General features: G+C 40.0%; 1 protein-coding gene and 1 long non-coding RNA gene across 6 annotated transcripts in view; both read left to right on the top strand.

The window, feature by feature from the left end:
• LOC103151518 (sushi domain-containing protein 3) overlaps positions 1-10489 on the top strand; it is a 30003-nt gene that overhangs the window by 5205 nt on the left and 14309 nt on the right. For 3 of the 5 annotated variants that reach the window (XM_016681520.1, XM_007571628.2, XM_007571627.2), the window contains exon 2: positions 7626-8145. In XM_016681520.1, the coding sequence (XP_016537006.1) occupies positions 7845-8145 (301 nt within the window). In that variant the 5' untranslated portion in view covers positions 7626-7844. The remainder of the gene's footprint in view (positions 1-7625; positions 8146-10489) is intronic. The other 2 variants (XM_016681518.1, XM_007571629.2) reach the window with 1 other exon arrangement.
• The window catches only part of LOC107838598 (uncharacterized), a 1828-nt gene continuing 306 nt past the window's right edge, over positions 8968-10489 (top strand). The window contains exon 1 of the long non-coding RNA XR_001664684.1: positions 8968-10141. This is a non-coding gene — a long non-coding RNA (uncharacterized LOC107838598). The remainder of the gene's footprint in view (positions 10142-10489) is intronic.

The raw sequence follows: 10489 nt of genomic DNA, 5'->3' as shown, positions 1-10489 counted from the left end.
GATTATGACATTAGAAAACAAACTGTGCAACCAAACACTTTTCCATAACTCCAAAATCAAGAGCATGTCTTTAAAAGGACAGTTGGCTTAAATCTAACCAGAAAGGATTTTGAAAATAAACTCAGGAATGCATTTTTTCCCACATTTTATACACTTGATTTTCTACCAGTTCAATGGAGGGTTGAGTAAATCGAGAAGGGTGTTGATGTAGCTCAGTTGTACTCAAAGTCATATTCCTGGTTTACTTTGAAATACTGCTAACTTTACGAGGCATCAGTTTCAGTTCTCTATTCTGTCTCTACTTGGAACTGCTTTCAAGTTCAAACGTGTAAATATTTTTTTATTGTCAAAACTATAGTCTTCCAGTTTTCATTAAGTAAAATCGAAGGTGATCATCTGCAAAGAAAAGCGCTTTTCTAGGGAAAATTAGCAGACAGGATTTTTTTTTTTTTTAAATATTAAGTTCAAATTAAATTTAATATTGGATTTGAACTTTGCAGTGTCCTGGAGGAAATAAAGAACAAAAATCTCTCCTTAGTTTTTAAGAAGAGCTAGCATATTACTTAATGTTAATATGAATAGCAAAGGTTTGAATACTCCAAGTGATGACTACTCTTTGTCCAGAGATTAGAAAAGTTGTATTTCCATACTAGTAAAAGACAAAAAAAATGAAAAAGGAATTTAATATAATAAAAGTGTAGGGTTTTTTGTTTCAAAATAAAAAATAAAAAAAACTTATTACTGTCTCAAAGAAACTTATTCTGCTAGTAAGTGACCATGTCTTTTTTCGGCTTTATGTTATGAGTTATTTCAGTACTGATTCAATAAGAAATCAAAATGCACATTTAACATTTATTCAGCCTTAGCAAAAAAAAAACTAACTAAAGCCCAATCTTCCTCAAATCCTTCACTTTCTTTATAAACACAAGCAGACAGAAGCTTGCAGACAGATTTGCAGAATATCAAACACGTGANCTACCGCCCCTGTCAGGCCTTTGTAAAGTCTGGCCCAGGTTGCAGGCAGCAGAGCAAAGGAAGCAGTCAGAGTGGATGGGAAAATGAATGGAGATCAATACTGAGCTTGTTCTATTTTGATTTTATCGATTTGGTTAAGTTTTCTGTTGCTTGGGAAATGATTAGCAGATTAATTCCTTATGGCAACAAACATCTAAATACATCTTTAAAAAAATAAAAATAATTAAAATATAATATCTAACCACGGGAGCAGAAAATCTATTCTAACCTGTTTTACAAAACCAGAGAGAAACCTAGCGCCTCAAAATGCAGGATTGTATCCAGTGGAACAATACTGCCCTCTGGTGGATAAACAGCGTCAGCGCAGGAAAGTACCTTTTTTCCAGACAAAGTTAAAAAATTTTCATCAAATTCATCTAAACAAAATTTGCATTATTTATTTACTTATTCCTTTATCTTCTGAACTATTGGTGCTCTAGGAAAGTTAGTTTTACTTCCCGTTTTTACTTTTAAAAACATGGAGAAGGACAGGAATATAAATATTTAAAAAGTCACCCCAATTTTATTTCTTTTGACAAACGATTAGACAATTGTTTGTGGACTTTTAGGTTTGTGTGTTACAGGTTACATTGCAAATAACTAAAGCAAAAGACGCAAATAGAATATCACAAAAAAGCTTAGTATTTCAGGAAGTGGAAATCATTTATTATACAGATTTATTTCAACTATAGTGAAATGTTTTAAGCCTTTATTCCTTATAATTTTGCTGATTATGGCTTGCAGAAAATGAAAACCCACAATAAAGCATCTCAGACAAGTAGAATATTGTGAAAAGGGTATAAAGTTGAGTGGAAGGAAAATGTTTGTACCAGGAACATGGACAACCCCAGCAACCACATGAAAAATCCATTGAAGAGATTCACATTAAGAGACGGGGAATGGAACTACAGATGTTGCATTCCTCGTCTCAAGCCTCTCCTGAACCAGAAACTGTCAGAAATGATTTACCTCCTGGGCTGAGGAGACTTCCTAGTCTAGAAACGAACAAGTGGAGAGTGAAGAAAAGTCCCCAGTCTTCCTCTACATGTGTTATCCCCCGTCTGGCTGCGTGGGTCTAATCTGATGCAGCTGATTGCCTTCCAAATCAGTGTCAAAGCTGCATGGAGTCACTCAAAGCCAGGATCTTCACCCAAATCCTCAGACGACAGATTAACAGACAGTTCTGTGTTTGGTTTTCAAGATGTTAGAGACTACAACAGCAGCCTCTGGTTCTAAAGTCTTCCATTTCTCCATCACACGTGTCTCTTCACAAACGTTTCTGAAGAGAGATGGATGAAACGATCGCAGTGACAAAAGAGTAATGATCGTAGTGACAATCAATCGTTGGGACAGCGTGTCTTTTATTATGTTTGCGATCAACAAACAGCACTCAAGAACGTCTAATGTGGCGTTTTCTTGTTGAGGATGCTTTCCCAGGAGCCCTTCCGGTTTGGGTCAGACCACTCCCCGCTGGCCCTCCAATCCTTTCCATCATCCTGACCTCATCATCCTGAGGCTTTGTCACAGCGGGAGTCGCAGTCAGCCGCTTTAGACCCAGACGGTGGGCAGAAAACAGGTTTTTAAGGCTGTGTTCAATCAGAGGACATTTTTTTTTTCTGTCTACAGACCCCAGCTGTGAAGCAGCAAGACCCCGAGATATCCTTAATGTCCCTGTAATTAAAGGCTTAGTGAGAGTAATGGGTGGACTTTTTTTGACCTGACGTTGAGGCAGATTTGAGCAAGGAAGTCTCGATCGAGGCATGGAATCGAGATGAAGCTGGAAATGACTCAACTTTTCTCGCATTAACCCAAAGATTCAAATGCTCTTCACAATTTGACACATGATTAATCCTAGGATTATTATCTCAAAAAATGTTTTCACTACCAAGGCAGAAAGAAATCTATTGGCGGAACAGCCTGAACATTCATCACATTGAATGAACTTTGACCTCTTCAAGGTTTAGCAATGCCGAATCGTCCTCATGGGTGAATCCTTTCACCTAGCAGTCTTCTTGGCCCTACTGTTCCAATCACTGTGGAACCAAATAGACCTGGACTCACCAGGCGACAGCTTTTAGGATTAGCGTCATTCTCCAGTCTGTCCCAGAGACAGAGAGAGTCATGTCTTGACCACCTTTTATAAATTAGTGAAGAAATAATATCACAATTGTCATGATCCGTGTTTCTGTGTATTTATTTTTAGGCTTTTCTGTGTTCAGTTTCTTTCCTGTGAGTCTGTGTTTCTGCGTCTTCCCTGTTGATTGCTTCCCAGGTGTGTCTCATTCCTTGATTACCCTCCCTGTGTATTTAGTCCCACCTGTTGTCTTTCTCTCTTGTCGGATCCTCGTTGTATGTCATTTGTCTGCTTGCCACCACAGTCGAACTGTAAAGTCCTGTGTTGGTTCAGCTCTCGTTTTCAGTCCTCTCTTTCAGTTGCTACCGGTAATTAGCTGTGTGCTAACTCTCTGCCGTGCTGCCTGTGTTGGACTGTGTTTGAGCTCTCTTTATTAAATTCGTCATCATCTTCATCACTACCTGGGTCGTCAGCGTTCATTCTCACCACCACAAACCGCCACCTCATGACAACAATATTGTTTCACTGAATGTTATTGAAACGTAACGTGTGGGTGTGAGGGGGTCCACTGACACCGTTTCCCATGTTGGAAAGTCTTAAGATTTTGATTATGACATTAGAAAACAAACTGTGCAACCAAACACTTTTCCATAACTCCAAAATCAAGAGCATGTCAAAATGCACATTTAACGTTTATTCAGCCATAGCAAAAAAAAAACAAACTAAAGCCCAATCTTCCTCAAATCCTTCACTTTCTTTATAAACACAAGCAGACAGAAGCTTGCAGACATATTTGCAGAATATCAAACACGTGAGCAGATGCCATTAATGCAGTCAGTGGGGTTTTGGATTATATAATGGTATTCAGCAGGTTCTAAGATGTCACACAGAGGTTTAGGCTGATATTGTCAGAGCAGCAGATTGCTGTTGTGAACATCCAGAAAGATAAACTGCTGATATTAGTCATTCTGACTCCTCTGTACAGACTTATCGCTTTACTGTTTTAAACTGCTTTTCTTCGCCTGGTCAGTAAGATGAGAAGACTGTCTGACTTTTTGAGTGCAGAACATAATTTGACATGAATTGTTCTGAAAGTAAATGTTTCACTTGGCTCATTATGAAATACATCTGGTCTTTGTTGTTTTTTTTTAAAGCAGTTTTTCTTGAGGTTAATGCCAAAACTTTGGCATCGCATTTGAAACATTAACTCTATTTCTACAGACACATATATGCTCAAAACAAAATGCAGACCAGCTGCTATGTTACACTTTATGAGCTTCTCTTTGTTCCACCACTTATTTCTGATTTACACTGATGTTTGTGCTTGATGTTTAAACAAAGGTGTGTAGAGTTATTCTATCCATAAGGGATGCACTGATAAGTGTCATGGCTGATAGACGATATTTCCAGATATCAAATATATTCTGTATTTTACCCAACACTTTGGACAGTGTGTAAAAATCCCTCCCACTTCTGAAACACAAACAGTAACAATAACAACTGTCGTTCATGTTGACCCAATTTTACTTATCGGATCAATACCAATAAAAATAACTATCAACATCGGCCGATACCGATATATTGTGTATCCCTGATGTCAATATAAGCCTACACATTTTTGTTTAGATAACAGGATTTTGCGGTGTAAAAAAATAAATGCATTATTCATTAATCATCTTAGAACTTTACCAACTTTTAATGTGACACATTTATTATTTACCTGAAAAATCCCCATAAAATCTATTCTGGGGGAAATTGTAAAAACCAACAAATTTGCTGGTAGATGTGAGGACATCCTGAGACTCAGACATTCAGTTTTCTTAGACTCACATCTGCTATCAATTATAAATATTCTGAGTTTTCCTATAGTTCAGCTTCATTTGGGCTCTAGCTTGCAGCGGGGTTACAATGGAGCAACAAAGGGTACAAAAGTATTAAGTACAGGAGGGAGCCTCTTATTTCAAGAAATGCATCAAATTCTACATAAAAATCTTCCACATTTGTGTGAAAAAATGTGTCAAAAAACAACAACAAAAGGAGAACACAGTGCTTCACTTGACACATGACAGTGGCAGCATCAGGATCTGGGGTTACTTTTATTCTGAAGGAGTTCGGTAGATGAAATCATGAGCAGTTCTAAACACCAATCAGCTTTGACCCTTGACCTTCACCTGTCTAATAGGAACATGAAGATGAGGAGAAAGTTTGGTTTTAGTCCAGACTTCATAAAAACAAACAGTGACTCCACCAAATGTACTGCAAGGTTTTGGACTGGCCTAACCAAAGTCCAGAGTTAGATCTGGCAGAACTGCTGTGGAGCTCAGAGTTTCTCACAATCTGGTAGATTTGGGGAACGTTTGCAAGGTGGAGTTGGGGAGATATAGGCGAGTCAAGATCCAGGGAGCCTCCAAGCAAAGAAAACTGCTGAAGTTGACTCAAAAGGTGCTTCAGCAAAGAGTCACTTTATGTGCAGCCAGGCTTCTGCAGCTTTTTAATTTTTCATATTCTTCCCCAGAACATTGGTTTTTCAGCTGAAAAGAACAGAAGACATGTCACAACGAAGATGGAAAATGATTTATTATTATCTATTGTACATCATGGCAATTTTACAGGGTTGTTTAGATTTTTATTTTATTTTTTTAGAAATCTTTTGTTAAAGTACACAAAAGTAAGACATGTTTCAGACTTAACATGCAGATATGAAAACATTCAAGAGGCTGTCATTTGATGGCTTAAAATAACTTTCCATTTTGGCCACTTTGGAAAGGCGGTAGCTGTAAATAATGCAGTTTGCACCAGCAGAGCTTTCCTCATCCCCATCTACAGGCCCAGCATTAGACTAGCATTTTGTTGTTTCAAGCGGTTAGCTCTCCTTCCATCTGCATCTGTTTTCAAATCATCTTTTGTGTTTTCTATTTTTTTTTCCCATTCCAATTGCCTTTTTTTTCTTCTGTTGTGTTGACACTATTTTTGCTCCTCTCTCGCTCACCGACAACATCTTTTCCCGTCCGTCGCTCTTCTATTTTTGGTCCGAGAAGCATAAATTATTCACAATTTTTGCACGGACTTTCCGGCTGGAAAGCTATCAACACGAGCTTTTGTGGGTCATCACATTACACCTGAACATCCACCCCTGGCACTCACAGGCTCACACGAAGAAACAGCGACAGTGGAAGCACGTGCCAGGAAGGTGTTGTAGTCACGTTTTTCACCGCATGGATGAAACAAAACGAAAATCCTGACGGTTTTATAAGCTCGTGATGATACATTCCTTTACATCACCTTATGGGGATTCTCTAAAGAAAGTACACCCTGATGCAGTTCTCATTGCCTGGTTTCCACTGGGTACATCAATTATACAAATTCACACACGACAGATTTCACCTTTTCATTATTTATTGAAAAAAAATCTGAAATGAAAATGGAAAGTGTTGAGTAAAATTAGGCACACCACTGAAACGACAAAAGATGCATATAAAATTGGTGAGATGTTTGAATTTGAAAGCGATGTGCTGAAGCTACATGCTAACTGTAAACCTTTTTAAAAATTTTATTAAATGTTTGAGTGTTTTTAGCCATGGAAAACTGGGAATGTCATCTATCATTCCAATTAAAGTAAAAACAGCTAGCTAGCTTCAAGCTAGCTAGCTTCAAGATCCATCTGTTAAAGTAGCCAACTGCAGGCTGGGCAGGAGCAGACAGCCTGACTATTTAGCTAGCTGAAATAAACTTGTTAGCTTGTTTGTTGGTCTTTAAAGAGCAGAGCAGCAAAAAAGTTTGTGCACTAAGATTTTTAAAACTGCAAAAGTTAATCTTGTCAAAGGTTGAACAACACCAACAGCCTAACTCTGTAGTGCTAGCATTAAAGGTTGGGCAACTAGCCATGACTTGTGGAACCGTGAAAAATGTGATTCTGTCATGATCCCAAACATATATTGATGCTCAGAGCGGCCTAGCTAAGGTTTAGGGCTTCACACAGAGCCAGGCTAGATTAGCTTCTTTACTTTTGAAAACTTCCTTTTTGGATGTTCTTTCATAAGATTATGTCAGGATTGTATTTGGAAACAGAAACTGACTCAGACTTTTCAACCACGAACCCCTCATGTTAAGTGGTTTTCAGCTGCTGTTTTCATTGTCAAACCTCCTTCCACCAGGTGAGATCGCGCCTTCAGGTTGCTATTGAGGAAGCTAACATCTTCTCGATCTACAGTCTTCCCTTACAAGCGGCAGTTTGCACTGTGCTCTGAGAAACAAGCTTCAAGGGTAGACAAGGGACCAGGAATATCTGGACTTAAGGTTGCATGAGTTACAGCTCAGCAAATGAGTTGGTGTTACGCAACAGCTCAGTCAGCCCAGCTGGAGATCAGGAGGGAGAGAGTAAGCAAGCTGAGCGAATGAGTGAGCCCAGGGACAAAGAGTAGAAGGCTGGAGAGAGAATAACAGCGAGTGAGCAGAGAGCGGGGCAGATTACAGCTGGATGCAGCTCGTACGCGGACGTGCTGCCGTCTCTTACATCCCTTCTCTCTCTGTCATGCAGTGCAGCGAGATGATGAGGGGAAACACAGTTTGCTTCTATCCACAAAGGGTTTGAAGTGAAGGGCATCAAGAAGAATAAAGAAAAAGAGGATAAGAAGAAAGCAACCAACTTCCCCCCCAGTGAAGGATTTTTCCCTTTTTGTTTGCAGCCAGACGATGAGGCTGTGAGTTCAGGTCCTCGTCCCTCTTGCAGAGTTCTTCTTCTTCACTACCTGACACCATGCCACCGTGGGACAGATGGAGGAGTGGAGGCAGCTGCCTCTGGATGCTGCTGCTGCTGCTCCTGCCCCTGCTCTGCTGTCTGGTTCTGGCACAGGGCTCCACGCTGAGCCCAGAGGACAGCCGGTCCACCACTGCCGCGATGATGCCAGAGGACTGGACCAGCACCATGGTGCCACTGCAGCCGGACCTGCAGACCGTAGCTCAAACGTCCACAGAGGAGCCGGAGGAGGTACCGACGGAAGACCAAACGGAGACGCCAACGGAGATGCAGACTCAGGTCTTCACCAACAACTACACAGGTGGGGTCTTCCACTAGTCAGCCACTCATTGAGAGTTTTCTGGGATTGTGTTAAGCTTTTTTTTTGTTTTGTTTTCAAACTTGGTTTAAGTTTATTTTAAAATGTGTTGTGACTTTTGACTGTCACACTAAAACGATTGGTCTTGGTGTGGCAAAGCCCGGCATTAACCTGAAGTAGTCTGCAGTCATGGTGATGCCAGCCGGGAAAATCAAGTTCTGATCGGGGAGTTCAGCAAATGCAAAACTTTCCACAGCTGAAAACAAACACTACATGAAATATAAATACACATTTATACATTTGCCTGAAACATTTAAACTATTTCTCAACAGAACAACACTGACTGTTTCCAGTGCTGTGCTGAGCAGTTTGTCCTCTAGAATGTTGCTCATACAAACATCCTCCCACTTTCCTCTGTAAGGACTGTCAACTCATCCCTAGTTTTAACTCATTTATTTAAATATCTGCATCTTTTTAAGGGTGCATTCTCACAAGCCCTGTTTGGACAACTTTAATCAAACTCTAGATCATTTGTTTTGAAGTCCAGTTTGTTTGGTGAGGTGTGAATGTGTAATCAAACTCTGCTGCGGACCAAAAAAGCTAACTGATCCAACTGCAAATGTAAGTCTCTGTTTGGCTGAAGTGAACTCTGGTGCGGTTTGAATGCGCATGTGAACGCCAAACGGACCAGAGACCGCTTCAAAAGCAGGAAGCGGACTACAGTGCAGGGCATTCTAGGTAAATACAACCAAAACAAACGTGCAAGTCTAGCGCTACATGCAGAAATGGCTTGTGGTCTTTTGCCAAAGACGAAAGAGAAATCCTACAAGCACTAAAATCTGACGCCACTCTTATTTTTATTTGTATTTCATGAAGAAGGAAGTTGCTTTCAGTGTCATCTTCAGAGATTTTAGTGTTGTTTCCTTCAGTGGTTCTTGGTGCAGCGCCACCACAGCCCAGGAGGTGAACAGATTTTTTTATAGGGTTCGGTTCATTTGACAGAGTGCAGTGTGAAATTGAACAAATATTATAATTTTGGTCCCCGATTGAACCGAATCTACCGACTGTCATGTGGGAAAAACACCCCAACAACCAACTTCCATCATAAACCTGAAAAGCCGAGCTACTCTCTAACATGTGGTTAATGCTATCCATTTCTGGAATTAAAAACAGTTACTCAGTTACTAGGATTGAAAAAAAGAACTGCAGTGCCTCACCAGCACTTCAAGCAAAGGTATGAGCCGAACACAGCTGGGTTGTATCTGGACAGCTGCTCTGCAGTGGTGAAGTCAAATATCTTTTAAAGTATTTGTTTATATTTATGGCATTTTTATAACAAGTGAAGGTAACAGTTACTTGATTGTGCTATAAAATGGCACAATGTGCCTAGAAAGCATATAATACCCCATTTATGTCGTAATCAGGCCATAAAAAGTATTAAAATGTTCCTCTATAATGTCTTTTTGATTTTGACTCTGAAAACAGATGATGAATAAAGACTTTTATCAAAATTATTATAAAGGGAAACACAAATCAAAGTTTTATATAAAACCTGAACATTTCTTAGAACCAAACACTGAATCTAACTTCAAACGGTACTCCACAAACACTGATTTCTTTAAAAACGACACAAAAAATGTCACAGAAATATATACTGGCTAATACAACTTTTTTCCATGTAAAAAAAAACAAGTGTAACTGACTATTTTAAAAGAGTTAAACATCTATTTTTGCTTTGTAATGCCACGCCATGATGATGTTTTTAGAGCATCGAACAGCTTTTAATCAAAACCCAACAGCTAAGTGAGTTTAAATTTCACCAACAGATTGATATTTCACATGTAAGGACACTTGCTTATATGCTAACTGGGACAGCAACGAGTGGGAATAAGTTGGCGTGCCGTCGGACCTGAGTGCTGCTTACTTCTTAATGAGGTTCCTTCTTAGTTTTAGACCTGGATGTGTGTGTAGCTGAAAGTGTTCAGCAGTTAAGTTGGAGGTGAGGCGCGCAGGAGCTCGCGTGCTTGTTGTCGGCGGCGGTGTGCTTCAGGTGTTGCCGTGGAAAACAATTCATTAAAACTGGAGCTGTTCAGGCTGAAGGGAACGCTGCAGCGCCGCTCGCATGACTTCACTTCCACTGGAGCATGAGCTTCCACTCTCCTTCCTTCTCTCTCTGTCGATGTGACACATCCTCGTTTTTCCTCCTTTTCCGTCATTTATTCTCCTTTCCTGCGTTTTTTCCGCGCCCACATCGTCACCTGTTTACGTAAACTGCCCAAAGCGGATCACAAAAAAAAAAAAAAAAACGGGCCCGGCACACCCCCGTTCACTCCCAAACACAAAAAAC

Source organism: Poecilia formosa, unplaced genomic scaffold (genome assembly GCF_000485575.1).
Source record: "Poecilia formosa unplaced genomic scaffold, Poecilia_formosa-5.1.2 Scaffold284, whole genome shotgun sequence".
Lineage (NCBI taxonomy): Eukaryota > Metazoa > Chordata > Actinopteri > Cyprinodontiformes > Poeciliidae > Poecilia > Poecilia formosa.
This window is presented reverse-complemented; position numbering and strand designations above follow the sequence as displayed.